General features: G+C 36.9%; 1 protein-coding gene across 2 annotated transcripts in view; it reads right to left on the bottom strand.

Moving 5' to 3' along the window:
- Nucleotides 1–19,124, bottom strand: part of LOC127683529 (rho GTPase-activating protein 20-like) — a 413,757-nt gene that overhangs the window by 73,753 nt on the left and 320,880 nt on the right. For both annotated transcript variants that reach the window (XM_052180844.1, XM_052180845.1), the window contains one exon: nucleotides 5,607–5,793. In XM_052180844.1, coding sequence (XP_052036804.1) covers nucleotides 5,607–5,793 — 187 coding nt within the window. The remainder of the gene's footprint in view (nucleotides 1–5,606; nucleotides 5,794–19,124) is intronic.

The raw sequence follows: 19,124 nt of genomic DNA, 5'->3' as shown, positions 1-19,124 counted from the left end.
CCCCACTGTCAGGCATCTAAGGTTGCTCCCTTTAGTGCCTGATAGTTGCTCACCTCCCAGGACTCTGGTACATTCTGGAGGGTCCTTCCCCTAACCTTCTACTTTCCAAGGTTGCTTGTTTACATTCTTTGTGCTGGCCCTCAGGGCTTCAGTCCTTTTCCTTCTCCCCATCCTAGATCAGGTTCCCCTCTCCCATGACTCCCCTGACCACTGTCCACTTTCCTTCCCAGGTCCCACCCTTCTTCCCCACTTGTGATTGCTTTCTTCTCCCTCCCAAGTGGGGCTGAGTTGTCCTCACTTGTGCACTTCAGCTTGTTGACCTTTTTTGAGGCCTGTGGACTGTATGTTGGGTATTATGCATTTTTTGGCTAATATCCGCTTATTAGTGAGAACATTAGTGTGTCCTTTTGTGTCCGAATACCTTACTCAGAATATTTTCTAATTCCTTCCATTTGCTTGAAAACTTCAGGATGTCCTCATGCTTAACAGCTGAGTAGTATTCCATTGTGTAAATGAACATTTTCTGTATCGATTTGTTGTGGGACATCTGGGTTGTTTCCAGCTTCTAGGTATCTAAGATACCTAGCAGCACAAGGTTGCTATGAACGTAGTGGAACACGTGCCTCTGTGGCATGGTGGGCATCATTTGGGTATATTCTCAAGAGTGGTATTGCTAGGTCATCAGGTAGATCTATTTCCATTTTTCAAAATAAACACCAGAATGATTTCCAGAATGGTTGTAACAGGTTGCAACTCCACCAGCAATGGCGGAGTGTTCCTCTTTCTACATATCCTCAACAACACTGGTTGTCATCTGAGGTTTTTCAATGTAGTCAATCTGATTGGTGTAAAGTGGGATCCTGGGGTCATTTTGTTGTTGTTGTTTTGTTGGTTTTTGTTTTCTCTCAATATCTATTTTTCTATTGAGTATCTTCATTTACATTGCCAATGGTAAAACCTTTCCCAATTCCCCCCTCCTGAAAGCCCCCCTCCCCAAAGATTCCCTACCCCTCCTCCCATCACTTGCCTCCATGTGTATGCCCCTCTACCTGACACATTCCCACCTCACCCCCACCCCCCACCCCTGTCTGTTTCCTTTTGTTGGGGCCTCTATTGAGCCTTTACCTGACCAAAGACCACTCCTCCCACTGATCCTGATGGTTTAGTCCCTGGGAGTCTTGGGGTGTCTGAGTGTCTGAAGTCATTCTTATTCCCATGGGGCTGTAACCCCTTCAGGTACTCCGGACTACCCTCCAGATCCTCCCACTGGTGACCCCAAGCCCAGTCCAATAGTTGGTTGCTAGTTTCTGCCTCTGTATTTATAGAGCTCTGTCAGGGCCCATCTGGAGACAGCCATGGCATGCTCCTTTTGGTACATGCTTCTTGTTGTAGTGTCGGGGTTTGGTGACTGTTTGTAGGATGAATCCCCAGGTAAGGCAGTCTCTGGGTGGCCTTTACTTCAGACTCTGCTCATTTCTCTGATCACTAAAACCTTTGACCATTCCTATGTTTTTTGAAGCCATGATTCACCTTTAATCTTATCATGTGTGATGATTAATGCTGATCATTAATGGAATTCTATTTAGAATTCTCTCTGAAAAAAGATTCTGGACATGACACTGAGGGTGTATTTATGGTCCTTAGATTCTGTCTATGCTTAAGTAACTGGTGGCCAAACCAATAGTATAACTAGGTTCTACTATTCCTTTCATGGTTCCTGGGATGTTTAAAAAGAAAAAACTTACTGAATATTAATATTTATTGTCCTCTGCTTCTGAATTAGGTGAACGACTTCACTAGCTACAACCTCCTGACATTAGAACTGCTGTATGTTGATATCTTGAGCCCTCAAAAAAATGAGCTATTTTCCTAATGTAAATAATTTAGTAGAGTACATTTTCACAGAACTAGGACAATAATTACTATTAACAAAATTATTGTGCAGGACTTAAAATGCCGTTTTGATTGTAGTTTGGAAGAAAAAAATTAATAAAGTGATTCTAGTGGATCTGTTGCATGAATATAGGTGCCTGAGTAAGAGAGGTGGAGGAGAGTACTGGAAATGCCATTTTACAAATACTATGGAGAATCATGAATCAGGCGTATTCGAGTCTAAGCAATAACAATTTAATTCAATTTATTATAATAGATAAGAATATGTAATACATAACTTGAAATAAATAGTGAGTGAATCTATTTGTAATAAATAATATGGGTAAATGTATAATTGAAGTTGTTTCTTTTATTGAAATAGAATGACAGGAACCTTCTTTAGTCATGAGGAAGTTTCCTTTGTGGAAAGTCATATGTTGCAGTTGTTTCGTTGTCCCCTGCTAAATGAAGTCAAGAAATGTCTTAGTTAGAAAAACATTCTCTGATGATAGATTCACCCCACTTCAGATCAGACTAGTTTTCAGTATATTTTCTGAACTGTACACAAAAACTTCTTGAGTTAACAATATATCTGCTCCTGAATGTGTTATTTGTTAAGATTCCTCACATAGGTGTTGTAGTGGATCCTGTGCAACTTCATATTGATACCAAATGCTAAGCATTTGGCAAGATTACGAATCAAATGAAATTAAACATCAGTGTTTCTGTCCAAGAATAGCAAAGCTTGTTGGCACATTGTTCACTCTTGGGAGTATGTGTAATGAATTTTTAAATCGAATAATTGTTTCTAAGTGAACTTTTTAAAAATAATTTCATATCCAAGATATCCTACATGACTTATGGACCATGGGAAGAAAGGTGAGAAATATAACAGGTAATATGCTGGAATTTGTACAGGGTCTAAGTAAGGAGTTCCTCTGTCGTACATGCATGTATGAAAGAATATATGTGTGTGTGTATGTATGTGTGTGTGTGTATGTATGTGTGTGTATGTGTGTCTTTATGCATACCTATGTATATATACACATATTAATATATAATTTAATGAAAGTATTGTTTAAAAATCTTTTCCCACGTTTTAATATAATAGGCCACAATAGGGCTTTGATATTTACAAATTTATGAAATCAGAGAATATCATCCTTCCATCTGTTTAATGACTAATTTCTCTTAATCTCTAGGAACTTCTGCTTGAGAAGAAGCAGATGAAACCTTTAATTCATCAGTATTTCAAAGCTTTTGCCTTACCAGCAGTATTTACTGTAGTCTTTATGTCATCTGACCTCTTCTGACTGTTGTCACAAATTATAGGGTCATCTTCTCCAAATATATCTACAAAGTTGTCAATCATGATTTGTATAACAGAGATCTGTAACACCACAAGGAAAAAAACAAGGTCCTCTTTAATTTTACATAGTTTACCAAATTGAAATCGATAAAAAAAATGAATTCCAAAATTAAAAGGAAAATATCAGTTACTTTGAGCAGATATGAACCTGTGAAATTAAGTCTCTGTCTGAAATGGAGATGCTTAAGTTCTTCGCAACTTACTTTATCATGTTAAAATTTCATACATACTTCAAAGAATAGGGGAACTACTAAAGCAATGTAACATTTCAGAACTGATATGCTGCCAGAATAACTGTGAGTGAATCACAGTAATGACTTCAAAAATTTCTTGAATTAGTGATTTTATGCAGGGGACTGGGGAAGAGGTGGAGTTTCATTGTGATATTTTGAATGTGATGCCTGGCTAATTCCAGGCATCTCAATATATGGTACCATCTTTGTGAAATCTTTTGAGTGGTTTAGTGACTTGACATCTCTGGAGGAAGTATGTCATAGGTTAGAATGTAAGGTCACAGAAGTCAGGTGCCATTTGGAGTGTACTCTCTATGCTTCACGTTTGCTGCCTAAGATGAGAGCCACCAGCTCTCTGCTTCCTGTTTGGTTGCCCTACCTTCCTGCAGCCATGCTCCTCTGTCATGAATTTGAAGGATGGTAATGTCTCTAAATCTCTAAGTCCCAAATAAACATTTACTTCTATGAGTTGCCTTGGTCCTGGTGTTTTACTAAAGCAATAGAAAAATGACTAATGAAGAATTTGGTGAGAACAGGGATCTATGTTGAGAAACTGAGACAACAGATTGGCCCATTGTGTAGGAAAGTCTGTGGAATATTTTCTCGATTAACAATGGAATTTATAGGTCCCAGAACTCCAGGATGGTGCCACCCAGGAGCTATTACTGAGACAAAGAGAGATAGGAGGTGCAGGAAAAGAGGCAGCACTCTTACACAGCTTGTGCATCAGTTCTTGCCTCCAGCTTCCTGCCTCGCTTTGGTTTTGCCCTGACATTTTCAGTAGTTAACTGGTAACTAGAAGTATATTGTGAAGTGTAACCTGTCCTCCAGAATTTTCCTCAGTGTTTTATCATAATAGTAGCAAATTAAGACACTTTCTAAATTGAAGGAGCTTTTCATTGGTCTACTCTACTCCATGGTGAGTAATACCACCATGACTTCATTCCTGTGGACCTTATTTCTGGAAACTACTCTTTGAAAAGTACCCTTGCTTTCTTTTCTTTTTGTTGTTGCCTTTTTTGTTGTCTAACTTTTTTTTCTTTTCAAAATGTAAGTCCTTTATTGATTCTCTGTGAATTTCTCATCATGCAACCCAGTAACACTCATTTTCTAGTCCATCCATATCTACACTCTCCCCTGGTAACTTCCCACAAACTTTAAAAAAATTAAAACATAAATAAAATTTTAAATTAAAATTAAACTGAGGGAAGAGGGGGTCGTGAGGATGAGACCTAGAGTAGTGTACTGCAATCAGAATTAAAACTAAATAATTAAAGTGATGAAAAATATAAATGCATATAGCTTTCTAGGAAAAGGAAGAGATAAATGAAGCAAAATATTAAGGTACCTAAAAATGTACCCAAAATAATGCAAACATATACTTCTATTTTATGTAAGTAGAAGTTAGTGCTAAAATATTAGAAACTATATTATATAACAGAGTACATGTTCATCATTATTCATTATATTACATATTGTATGTATATATATGTATACATATATATGTATACATATATCTATATGTATATATGTCTGTATACATATGCATATATATATTTATATATGTCTGTATATATATATGTGTATATATATACACACACACACACACACACACACATATATATATATATATATATATATATATATATATATATAAAATTGTATGCAATGTTCTTTTTTATGACCAGTAGTGCAGTTAGGGTAATTCATAATTTTAATACTCTCACAATGATAAAGCACAACTATCATGTGCTCCAAAGTACAGCTGTAATAGTAAATAATCAAACAAGTGAAACACTAGGTAATAGGGATTTTTTTCAACTTTACTGTAGTCTTCTTGAACTACCATTATACATGCAGCATATTATTGGGTAAAACATTAATATCTATGATCAATACTTGAAAAAAAAGTAAAAAGGAAAGAAAGAACAAAAAACAAATGATTCACTTCCTTCAAACTATATTAACAATCTCCCTTCCCAATGTTTCCTGAAATAGATCAATGTATCTCCCACTCCAGAATAATGCAATCTTAGGGTTTCCTTTAACATCGCTGACCTTTCTGAGGTACTCCCAATTTCTTGATCACAATGACTACTTTGTTCTCAAAGGGAAAAATCAGATCCTCTTACCTTTTTTGGAATGTCACTTCCAAATAATGAGTTCACACAAGTCTGATCCCATAACACATGTGGGGCTATACGGATAGATAAGATGAAGCTGTCTAGAGTATTCTTGGCAGAAGTTTTAATTTTTAATAGCACTCGAATGAGCTGTTTAAGGACAATGTAATTTGCTTGTGGCATCTTCAGTAGAATACTATATAGACAAAGGAAAATTTTACTGTTGATTGTCTGACAAGTAATGCTGCATTGTCAACATCCTTAATCATTAGGGAAATGCAAATCAAAATAACCCTGAAATTCCACCTCATTCCAGTTAAAATGGCCAGGATCAAAAACTTGGGGGACAGCAGATGCTGGTAAGGATGTGGAGAAAGAAGAACACTCCTACATTGCTGGTGGGATTGCAAGTTGGTAAAACCACTCTGGATATCGGGTTGTTGATTCCTCAGAAAATTGGACATAGTACTACCAGCGGACCTTGGCTTATATCCTGAAGAAGCTCCAACAGACAATAAGGCTACATGCTCCACTATGCTCATAGTAGCCTTATTTATAGTAGGCAGAAGCTGGAAAGAACCCACATGTCCCTCAACAGAGGTATAGGTACAGAAAATGTACATTTATAAGATGGAGTACTGCTCAGCTATTAAAATCAATGAATTCATGAAATTCTTAGGCAAATGGGTAGAACTAGAAAATATCCTGAGTGAGGTAACCCAAAACCAACCGATCAAACAAACGAAAAACAAACACATCTTATGCACTCATTGATGCGTGAATATCAACCAAAACGCTCAGAATACCCAAGACACAATTCACAGACCACATGAAGGCCAAGAAGAAGGAAGGCCGCAGTGTGGATACTTCCATTTGTCTTAGAAGGGGGATCAAAATACCCATGGGAGGAGATTTAGACACAAAGGGTGGAGCAGAACCTTAAGGAAAGGCCATTTAGAGACTGCTCCACATGGGATTCATCCCATACACACTTACCAAACCCAGTCACTATTGTGACTGCCAACAAGGGCTATCTGACAGGAGCCCGATATACCTGTCTCCTGAGAGGCTCTGCCAGTGCCTGACAAAGACAGAAGTTGATGCTCACAGCCAACCAATGGACTAAGCACAGGGTCCCCAATGGAGGAGCTAGAGAGCTGTAGGGTTTTGCAGCCCCATAGGCTGGAATAATAATATGAACCAACCAGTAACCAGAGCTCCAAGGAACTAACCCACCAACCAAAGAGTACATATGGAGGGACCCATGGCTCCAGCTACATATATAGCAGAGGATGGGTTTTTCAGAAATCAATGAGAGGAGAGGACATTGGTCCTGTGAAAGCTTGCTGCTCCACTGAAGGGTAATGCCAGGACAGGAAAGTGGGAGTGGGTAGATAGGTGAGCAGGGGTCTGGAAGATGGGATAGGGGGTTTTCCGAGAGGAAATGAGGAAAGGGAATAATATTTGAGATGTCAATAAAGTAAATATCTAATAGAAAGAAATGGAACTTTGGATATAGTTATGCCATCGACTGCATGCATAGCTTCTGCATGTGCACTAATATAAACAAATGAAAGACTCCACCCCAAAATACAGATTTTAGGTAAAATATTGCTAGTGTTGGCTAAAATATTATCTGAAAATCAATTTCCCCTATAGAATTATGGGAAACTTTAAAAATTATGTATGCATTTTTCTGTATTACATGTATTACTGTTACCCACAGAACCCAGAGGAAGGTGTCAGGTTCTCTGGAAATAGAATGAATGAATGAAGCTTGTTGCAGGTTGTGTGTGTTCTGTGTATGGAAAAAAGTGTTGCTAAACAATGAACCATCTTTCTAACCACCATGGGGGCACATTTAATATCCAACTTACTATGAATCCATGCAGCACTCTTGTGACACTCTGGAACACAAGGAGCAGAAGACGCACTAGTGACCCTACACAATGCAGGCATAAAAGCTTCTGCTATAGATAAGGCAGAGATACTGGAGTCCTGGGTAGAAATGGGAGCTCAAAGTCCTGGTACTTAAGAAATCATTCTATGGATACAGGGAAATGACCCAAAGAAGTCAAAGCTATACCTGACCCAGACTTATCTAGGTAGTTATAGTTGAGAAGGAAGAACTTAGTGATAGCTTCCCGTTCTAATTAATGATATATGTATTGAAATGTTCAATATTTACAATACTATGGTAATAGTATTAGGATACAAATAGCCCACAGTTATTATACTTATATACTTCTTTTAACTTGTCTCACTCAGGAATTCAAACCAATGTTCTAATCTGTCTTGCACACAACTGCGTAGCATAAGCTGTCTTCCACACCATGACCATTATAATTTAGAAGAGTCTCAAGTGGTTGGATTACAGACATGGTACAACACACTTGTGTGAGAAATGCACCTGTTTATAAAGTGACTATACATGTCTTAGCAAAGGAAACTTCTTGTCTTGGGACATCATTCCAGCTTATAATCCTATAAAGACAAGCCCATATATCTCAAAATGCATTACTTCTAACTTTGGGCATTTCCCCAAGTGTATACTATGTCATTACCTTCATATAGTTGAAATTTTTCCAAGCAGGGATTCTTCATCAAGGACACTAAGCCAATTTTCATACAAATCTGAATAAAGTAAGCTTCCTTGTATGTTTCTAATAAAATCCTTTTATAATGAAAAAAACACAAGAAAATTAATGGTCTATGTACATTGTAGAAAGTATTTGAAAAAAGTTTTGTTTAAAAATAGGAGGTTAGACCAGGGATTGTTAACTTGTGTGTCACAATCTGTTTGGGGGTTCCATATCCTGCATATCAATAATTCCATGCATTATGCATTATAAAAGTGGAAACTAAAGGCAGGAGCCTATGTGTTTTTACCTAAGAGTAGAAGCAAAGAATCAGAGTTCTGACTGCAGCATCAATGAAATAACCCTACTGTCTATTCTGATTGCTTTTCCTGGTTTTCAGTCCACCCTACTACCTGAAATCAGGGATATGCTTTCCAACTCACAGGCTGAAATTCTATCTGTCTCAATGGAGGTCAGCCGCTCTGTGGGATATCCAGACAGTAGCCTAGCATGACTGCTCTCTGAGAGACTTCACCCAGCAGCTGGCTAAAACAGATAGAGACCCACAGGGAAACATTAGATAGAGCTATGGACTCTTAGTGAATAATTGAGGAAAGAATTCAGGGCCCCGATCAAGATAGGGACTCCACAAGAAGATCAACAGACTCAACTACCGTGGACCATTGAGAGCTGCCAAGAAGTGAACACCAACCAAAAAGCATACAGAAGCTGCGCTGTGACATATGGCATATATGTAGCAAATGTACAGCTCGGACACCATGTGGGTCCCCCAACATTTGGAACAGGGTCTATCCCTAAAACTGTTGACTGTCTGTGGAAACCCTCACCCAGCTGGCCTCAGTAGGAAAAGTTGTGCTAACCTTGAAGAGAATTGATTTGTCAGGGTGCAAGGATAACACATGGGGACCTTGACCTGCTCAGAGGAGAAGGAAAGAGACTCATAAAGGATGAAGAGGTAGAGTGTAGCAGTTTCAAGATGAAAATTAATAAATGAATGAATGAATAAATTGGTAGTAATAATAGTTATATTAAAAGAAGAAAAAATGAACAGTAAGTATTAAAAAACCAATAAAACAAACAAAAAGCAAAGTGTTCTTTCTGAAAATAAAAAACCATCCAAAAATGACAGGGCCAGGAAGTGCTTCATTCTGATTGTATAGTTAGGTGAACTTGTACTTTCAGTTCACAGAGAGTAAAGCTGTAATATACATGTATGCCTCTGGGTACACCTGGAATAGTGGTGAACTTCCTTACTTAAGCACACTGTTTTACATGTGAGAATGTCTCACAGTTTCACATCTATTCTTAAAACATGTAAATATTCAATTAAAATGTGTAAATATTCAACTATTTAAATTAATTGTAAGCAGCAACTTGTTTGAAATGCCACAATTAACTTTCACATTGTATCAAGGATAGAAATTCAGACAAATGGAAGGTGCCCAGGTGTTCCTGTACCTTTAAATTGCTGTGAATACACATGACTTCCAGTTACTGATCTTCACTTTTCTCCCTGTGATGTGGTCCCAGGTTTCTGGCAATGAGAGCCAGATGCACTTGGCAAGCTCGAGGGCCAAGGGGGGATCATTTGTTACCATTGCCTAACGTTATTAACCATGGCTACTCTCAGAGCATTATCTTTTCTCTTGATGTCTGGGGCCATAGCTCCAGTCTACTTAGAGGCAATCTCAGATCATGCCCCAAATAAAAATCAGACAATGATATTTGCTCTAGAGTTACTGCTGCTCACTGAGAAGTTAAGCATATTAGACTACTTAGAAGTAAGTTAGGCTAATTCTTCAGTATTTGACATGGGGTTAGGATGGCAATATCAGGAAAAAGTGAAAATACTGCTTTATTTTTTCTTAGAGAAGGAAAACAATTTTATATATCTACTGGACATAGATATTGGACTGGATATAGAATTGGCAACATGCAATTCTCTCACATTACAAGTCTGTGGTAGAATAGCTATTTTGTACTGTTGTTACTTAAGTTTTTGTGGTAAGTATGATTTAAGACATGCATCGTGTAAAACACACTTTTATTACTATTATTACTTGTTCTATTATTAATTCAGGTGGTATAGTTAGAGAGGTGAAATCAGTGGGAACATTTGTAATGCCAAAAAAGCCCATCTGATGTATGAGAAAGTTAACCTCCAACAGAAAGTGTTCACCTGTGTCTTTGTGATGAATCTTTGAGCTTGTCACACTTTTACCTAAAGTGACTCTTATTTGGAGATCATGTATCCATAGTTCAAGAAAACTGTCATGATCTGGTAATCTCAAGGACAGAATATGCATCTCTAGAGGGATGCTGAATGTTGGTGATGCAAAATACTGCCTTACCTTTAAAAGGTAAGCTACTGTGAGTACTGATTCTTGGTCCCAATTAATGTGTTGCTCAGTATAGATCTTATCCCTCAGGACCAAGTGTGATCTATCGGAAATGGATTGGAATACTTCTTCTGATTCTGGTCCTTTTTCCGCAATGACCCACATCATATCCTGTGTGGGATAAGGACAAGCTTCTATTATAACAGATCCAAACAGCTAAAGCACAAATAGGTCTTTGAAGGTAAACCAGAGTCATGGCAATCATGGATGCATAGCTACAACTGAAAGAAATGAAGAGGACATTTCACTTTTTTCTTTTTTAGCTTCCAAATATATTTCTTTCCCTAATCCATTTTTCCCAATTTGAATCATCAAGGGTTTCTGGTAATTAAACAACCCTCAAGATTGAATCACACTTCTAGTCACCGAAGCATTTTGGTGAATGGTGCTCTCTTACTTTTTCTTTGCTTTTTGAAGTTCTTTCTCGAGCATGCCATTCCAAGTAACTACTGGGATAGTTCTCTTTCAGAGATCACATCACTATTTGGCTTCCTGTCTACCCTGACCTCTACTGTGAAAACTGGCATTTGTGTTTTAAAGAAATCTTTCCTTTTCCACTATACTTCTGAGACTTTTATTTCCTTCTTTGGCGACTTCTTATTTTAAACTATCCTTATCTAAAGATGCTGTCACATTTAAGAACCCAAGCAATTTTCAGTTGTTCTACCATGGTTTCACTCTGTAAAAATGAGGACCATACACAGATTTACTCCATGTTTTCTTTCATTTTAATTGATTACATGATTACAGTCATTGATGACAAAAATGTCCTGATCTAAAATACCTAAGGAATGGGCAGTAATTCTCATGTGTCTAACATGATAAACTTGTTCACATGTGGCATAAATTCCTGGCACAGGCATAGAGCTAAAAGAGATGCTGGACAGTAAATGAATATTTCCAATGGAAATCTAGAAGCATATTTAAGATAGACTAAGCCTATTAGGTGACAATTTCATAGAATGCAGTAGTATAAAAAAATCAATGTATAGCAAAAACATGTATATATCTAATTTATTGTTAATATCAGATAGTAATCTATAGATATTTTTGATTATAAGATTGAGTAATACCAGAGGCAATAACATCAAGGTAGACTCTAGAGTAATATGGAGTCCTAACACAGTTCAAAGTATTGATAGTTGGGCAATTCCAACGATCCATTTCATCCAACAAGCTGGTGAGTTTGGGTCTTTGCTGAAATCAGTGAAAAACATGGGAATACTATTTCTTTTCAAATTTTCACTTTTCTTTAAATTAGAAGACTCTAACTTCAGTAGGTTTTATTTCTACTTTAAAAGAATCTGACCTCATGAATAGGTTATCTGTATATTCATCAGTTTGGTGAAATAGTTGACTTAGAAAATAGGTTCCCAGAAATTATGGGAAATAGGACAGGTTTAGAAACCCAAAATGAAACAAACTCACAAGTATAGAAGGTAGCATTTTGTCCAAGCATATAAACCGTGGACAAGTACGAAATACTTGGTTTTTTGGTGGTGCAGTAGGAGTTTGAGAAGTTGTTTGCTGGGTTGCATTCATAATATCTTCTTGAGTCTCTGATTCTAATAAAGGAGTAAAATCATTATTTATTGTAATTGAACTCACTTAGCACTTGCATGACCTTCACATTTTATAGCCTGCATTACTTATGCTTCACCACAAAGACACAGAAAAATAATCAGTATTATAACATTTATAATCATGACATTACTTCATAAGGCATTGGATATCTAGTTGTATATGGCCACAGTTCTAGTATACCTAGTAGTTTTAGGGTTTGTCTTGAAAGGTAAGCATATAGGTATTAGATTCAAGCGATAAAATAGTACCAATTTTTTAGTCCACCTGTGTCTTTCTGGCAGAACTGCCATGGCCAAATGTAAATTAACAATAGTATTTGCATTTCACCACACAACTTGCCTGACTGCACTTTTATTACAATCCTTGGTTTCCCCCTTCACAACCCACCGAACTGAGAGCTCAAATCTGAGTTCACAGTGTCAATGAATCCCATACTGGTATATTAGGCTATATTTTAAAACTTGCATAAAAGAAAAGCATTTTGGCATGTGCCTTTATACCCAGACCTCAGAAGCTGAGCCAAGATGATCTCTGCGAGTTTGAGGTCAGTCTGGTCTACACAGTAAGATTTAGGACAGCCAGACATTTCAGGTAGAGAAAACCCAATTTGGTATTGAATTGCTATTCAATGTATAATACACATCTAAATTAATACCCTTTATATCAAAGTAAGTAACATATACTTAGTCAATTACTCTCATTTCTGGGATTTACCTTTTGCATAAATTCAGGACCAGTGCAAAGAGGTACCAAAATATGGAGGGAATCTCTTGCAGTAGGAAATTATAACACACAGGTGAAGTGTCCCTTCACATGGTTTAGCAAATTCTTCATTGTTGTTTGTTATAAAATTCATAGTTCAGTGCTAAACGATTCTAACTTTTAACTTATAGTAGTAGGACATGTATACACACCGTTAGTGCCCTCAGAGAGAGGAGGAGCCACTTGACTTATTGTTGGTTCATCATGGTCAGGGGTGTATGTCCTCCCCTTGGGGAAGCTGCTGGCTCCATGTTCTGGTTCATTTGGGGTGATGATATTAGATGTAGTAACCTGGTCACATGAGGTATTTCCTCCGGGTCCATGATAAAACGAGGTTTCATACCATAGTGCAACAATATCTAGCCCGAACAGTTTCGGAGAATTATCTATGAGGAATGTTACGAGAGAAATCTGGGACAAAAAAAAGGGCAAACAAAAAGGGTCTCTGTCATTTTGCATAGTTACAAATCACATTTTATTTAAGAATTTGGGAGGCTAAAAGTATGTACTTTAAAATACTGAGATAACGTTAGCTTTAATGAAGTATCGAGGCGGGCTTCTTCTTAGAAATTTAAAAGATGATTATGAGATCAGATATTCAAGTGTGGTCATCACAGTCCAATATCATATAAGAGGATGATTTCCAATTTTCACCCTGTGAGGCCCAGAATGTTATACATATTGTCCACTTGATTAACCTTGCTTGTCTTGGACACATTCATGGCTGTGCATATTTGTAAGGATGCTTAAAGAAAAGCACAGCTAAGGAGGGAACTTTCTACTCAAAGGTCCCATGGGCTAACTAAAAGGCAAGAGACAGGCAAACCCATCTATGTGGTAACATTCACATTTCCCTGATGGTTCAGTGCAAATGCCATGGTAACAGCTTGATCCTCAGGTTTATTATGCTGGGAATTAATAAAATAATGCCTATGGAAGAAACTGGATAGTTATGGATCTGCAGTGTTTGCTTCTTTGTAACCCTTTTTTTTTCCTTAGGATATTTGTTCCTATGCAATATGAGGAATACTTATTCTCAATTAGGCTGTCCTATAATATATTCCTTTCAGGTCCCAGGGCAGTTGGTCAATTAATAGTGAATCAGAAGCTCAAATACTGAGAATCAAAATAACCATTTGATACCAATACTGTAAAAATTCTGGTACTTTATTATAATATTTGAAAGGCAGGTCCCATAGAATACTTTACTCTATAATTCTCTAAACCAATGATAACCAGCATCAAGAGGTCAAGGCCATATTTAATTACAGAAATCAGGAGTCATAATAACCATACCTGATAAAAATGATCCAAAATTGCATTACCTTTGTTTTGTTGAGGAAACCATCATGAAAACAAGTAGCATTTTACAAATTCTACACTGATTACATCAGAATTCATTCTTGGTTGGTGAACCCAGTACCCAGGGTTTTTTTTTTTTTTTTCTTCATTTCACAGCATTTATTCTCACTGGATTCGTCTAAGGATATTCTAAGTCACAACTGACAAAAGACTGCATCATTGAGCTCAAATACCTATTTATATTTTACTTACTTAAAATGCACCAATGATTCTTCCTCTCCAAAAGAAAGCCATTCAAACATGTACTTATTTTACGAAATGAAGCAAAACCAAAGCCAAAATCATCATCATCAACAACAAAGTAACTCAGACTCTGAGGGTAATACTGTCTTTCTGTCACATTGTAAAGGCTTATCAAAGCTAGGCTTAAAGTAAAAGGCCAATTACCTTTTTGGAAATATCAGTAGCCAGTACTTTATTTCCATATCTAGGAAGGCATAAAAGAAATGGCGCTATTGCAGCAGAGAGACTGTATGCTGGCATGTGGTTTATCGAGGAATTTCTGGCTATTTTATTTAGAATTCTAAACATCTGTCTCAGGAATGCAGCATTCAGTGGCGGGAGTTCTTCTAAAAGCCTGAACAAAGAGACAGTTATGTTAAAAACAAGTTTACTCAATTTATAAATATAGAAAAGGGGAAAGTATTATCTTTTGAAATGACCTCCATAAATAAAAGGAAAGTAAGAATGTATATTCCAAATATTGCTTAAATGTTTTTCCAGAATCAGGGTAGGGGTGGGGCCAAAATGACAAATTTAAGTGTAGTACAAAACTGATAATCATAAGCATGGTCCACTGTGACTCCCTAAGTCACACCTCTGTTTGCAAATGTATTCCGTGTTTGTGAACAATTGAAACCTTTTGCTGGCAGCATTTTTACTGAATATTTTTGGGATATATATTCTCTAATGTGTATAAGCAAATATTACTTCTATTTGGTTGATGTTGTTCACACAATTCGCCAGCCATTACCTCTTTGCTGTTGATAGTTTTTCTTCATTGCTGACCATTTCGGGTATGGAAAGCCAGTGCTCATACAGCTGAGAGGTCAATAGACTGCCTTTAATCATTTGAAGAAACTCCTTATATAGAGAGAAGAAATATTTTGCAGAAAACAAATTATGGAGATTACTGAAAACTTATTCAACTCTAAAATTTCGGATAGTCCCAACTTTCTTTACAGCTCCCCGACATTCCCCAAGGTAGAATGTTGACTGATGTGTAGGGCCAGTAAGTTTTGTCCATAAAAACTGGAAAACTAAGAGCTGATGTTCAAATGTGCTTGGATTGCTGAAAAATCTCTTTTTAGATCGAAGTCCTCTAGTGGACAACTAAGCGAACTAGCATACCTAAGAGATCAATACCTCAGACCAAATACTATTTTTACATGACAGAAATATACAACGATGATAACTATAACAAAGAAACCCATATTATGTTAGTATCTAATTTCTGAGGTGCAGAAAATCATATCCACTATTAGAAGCATGGGAAGATATGAGGTCATGGCTCTTAGAGAAGGTCCTATCACAGTTTCTCTAAACAAGCATGATTCCATAGTCTGTTCCAAATATTTAAGATAATTTTTACAGATGATGTAGCTTGCAAAGATACTCTTGGCAATGCATGGAAACTATTATGGAAAACCACAGCTATTCAAGGTACAGAAAACAAAATATCCTGTGGCTTCAAGCCAAACTGCATACATAGTACACGCTAACTCCTAAACCCTGGGCTGCAAACATTGGTCAAAAGAGTCAGAAAGATTATATACCAGAAGATCAATAAATCTACTTTGACATTGGGAGTCCTAGAAATGTGGGAGAGGCTTCACATTTGATAGTTCAACAATGTAATATGCTTGTCAAAACAATTTCTGAACAAAAGTCATCAATGTTAGTAATTCTAAATGGGAATGAATAAATCTTGTAAAAACAAACTTCTAGATAAAGAACTACATGCACATACATATTACAAAGAGTGAGGAAATTTGTATTTCTCAAAGGGAAGCCCCTAATTTGTAATCCAATCATAGTTACCTCAGAAATAGTTCATATACTACCAATGATAATGGACTTATTAGGTTGTTTGAACATATTTGTGGGCTCACTTTTATCTATATAATAATAACAGAAGATGAAAATGGGCCATGTATTTTAGCAGAAGTAGGAGTCTAAGGGGAAACAAACTTAGAGCAAGGGAAAGGAAGGAGTGAAATGATGTAATTGAATTTTAATTTAAATAACAAATAAAAAGTATCATTTTATGGTGGTGAAGGTATGGCAGACTGATTAAGAATACTTGTTTCACAGCCATGAGGCCCTGCATTTCTGTACCAATATTTTGTGAGATATAGACAAGCAGATTATGACATCCTACTTGATATGTGTAGCAAAGAGTTACATGTAGGAGTCACATTCTCTATACTGAGGAAGAGAAATCTGCTTCTCAGAAAAACAGTAGTGCAAGACAGAGAATGAAGAACTCTGGCAGTCAAATGCATCTGAATTGGCATGCCTACCAGGTGACATTCCTATGCAAGTATGAAGTGACCATCCACATGGCCACATGAGAAAATCAAAGGAAAGATACTTTAGTAACTTTACTGCTCATTCTGACTGGATATTTGTTTGAGTCCCTACTCCTTATGTGATGAATAGCAGAAGAACCTTTTAGCTTACCAGATTTCCCTCTTATGTATCTACTATCACTCAAGGGAATGCATGATGAAGGAAACTACTCATGTAGACTCAGAGGAATCCAGAGGCTATGTGATGCAAGGACGATCCCTACCTTTAGAATCCAGCTTGCCAGGTGCACCGAGTGTTTTCTTATATTCACCTTTTGCCCAGAGTCGAGTTTTTCTTTCACTCCTTTGCACAATACATCACTAGGAGCTATACTAAATATACCTACTGCTGTAGGGCCCTTTTCCCTTAAGAGGGACAGGATGTCCTGAGAGAAAGAAAGGGAAATACCAGTCACTCTTTATGCAGTGCCCAGCACTATTGGCTCAGGAGAAGCAGACCAATGGCGTGCACAGGTGCAGTGAAAGGGCTGGCATGGGCAAGAAGGACTGCAAACTGGTTTGGACTCTCAATCTTTACTTGTACAAATCCCACCCTACTGTTAACTCTGAAAGATCAGGCAACACTGGTCTTTTTATCAGATTTTTCCTTAGGAAAGCCAAAAGTGAATCATGTGAGTCCTACCAGAATTTCGGAAGGCCATTTTCCATCCTTACAGATCCAATTCAACTCTCTACCAAAGAGTTTTCCCTTCTTCTTAACTTTTGGGACAGTGTACCCTTGGTCCTCATGGGGCACATAGGCCCTGGGGAAGCATCGTGTCCTATAAGTTCTTTCCTTCTTCTTCAGTATTTCCTTTGAGTCTAAGGAGGAGATAAGATCATTACCTGGAATCCTGTAATATGGCCTTTTAAAAAACCAAATTTCAATTGCATAATATCCCTGTTGTCATGGATTAGGCGTCCTGTAGCATCTTTATATTCTTCTTCCCTATACTCTACATTGTTATTAATCTGTGAGATGTATCTAAGACATGATCCCATGGGAATTCTCACAAGATTATGTTGCACTGCATCATAAGATAAATGATATGCAATTGAGCAAGTTCCCTGAACTATGTACAGGCAGTTGTATCACTAAGTCATATCCATTTTCATAGCTACCCTCATTTTTATTCACAGCAATCAGTTTTATATTTTCTTCAAATGTCATAGTGAAGCGCTTCCAATTCTTAGATTTCTTGATGAGCTTTTAGAAGGACCATTGTTACATTTCTATCATCAGCAATATTCCTCCTTCATGGGAATGCATACATGACTGCCTGTTTTGTCAAACTCGGGACCCTAGTTCCTGTAGTGTAAGTTCAAAGCTGAGATCAAAGTTTACTTTTCTCTTCAAAGACATCTTTTCAAAAACTAGACCATAATGAACACTTATATGGTACTTAAAACAAAAGTATTAAAAGTAAATAAAAGAGTCATATAACAAAATATAAATTAAACGGTCTTTCTCAATATAGAAAGTTTTGACTGTTTGTCCAAAACAAAATAATAAGACTGGAAAAACACAAGTAATATGATACAGTCTGAATAGGATATATCAATTTTAGTGTAAGTATGCATCTGTATAGACATGTATTTAGGCACACATATGTATACACATACATACACACAATGACTTTTTTTAGAAAAGCAAGAATTTAAATCAATGAAGGGGATACTTAGGAGTAATGTGGAAAATAATAAAATAATAAAACAAGAAAATATTTTTGGAAAAAAATGTCCTTAAGACAATTTCAAAAGCCCCAGAACTTAAGTATTAAGTCTATTTGAAATCCAACTGCAGGTGTAGAAGACACACAAAAATATGCTTTTAGTGTAATTGAAAATGAGATTAGAGTCTGAGCTTGGACACCAAGGTTACTTCTACTTTAGTCTGACACAGATTATGTCCAGTTCCATACATACATCCTTTCTGTGCCTCTTACAATAATTTAAATGCAGTTCTTAGGTCATTCTCTGCTTTAATCATGAAACAACATGAAATTGTATTCTAATGAGATGAAAGCTCTGTGCCCACACACTTGTATACATATAGCATCTTGGAATTCCAGCTTATGGTGACTATCTGTCTGGAACAAATGGGATATTCTCCCAAAAATATCAAGTTTAGACTTGATGTCAGAATATAAAGATCTCCGGCTAGACCTGGGGCGTATTGTATTGGGTTTGTTTTCTGCAGTGCCCTTCCCGTAAGCAACAATGTCAACATGCATTGATATTTTATGCAAA

This window comes from Apodemus sylvaticus, chromosome 4 (assembly GCF_947179515.1).
Source record: "Apodemus sylvaticus chromosome 4, mApoSyl1.1, whole genome shotgun sequence".
Taxonomy (NCBI): Eukaryota; Metazoa; Chordata; class Mammalia; order Rodentia; family Muridae; genus Apodemus; species Apodemus sylvaticus.
This window is presented reverse-complemented; position numbering and strand designations above follow the sequence as displayed.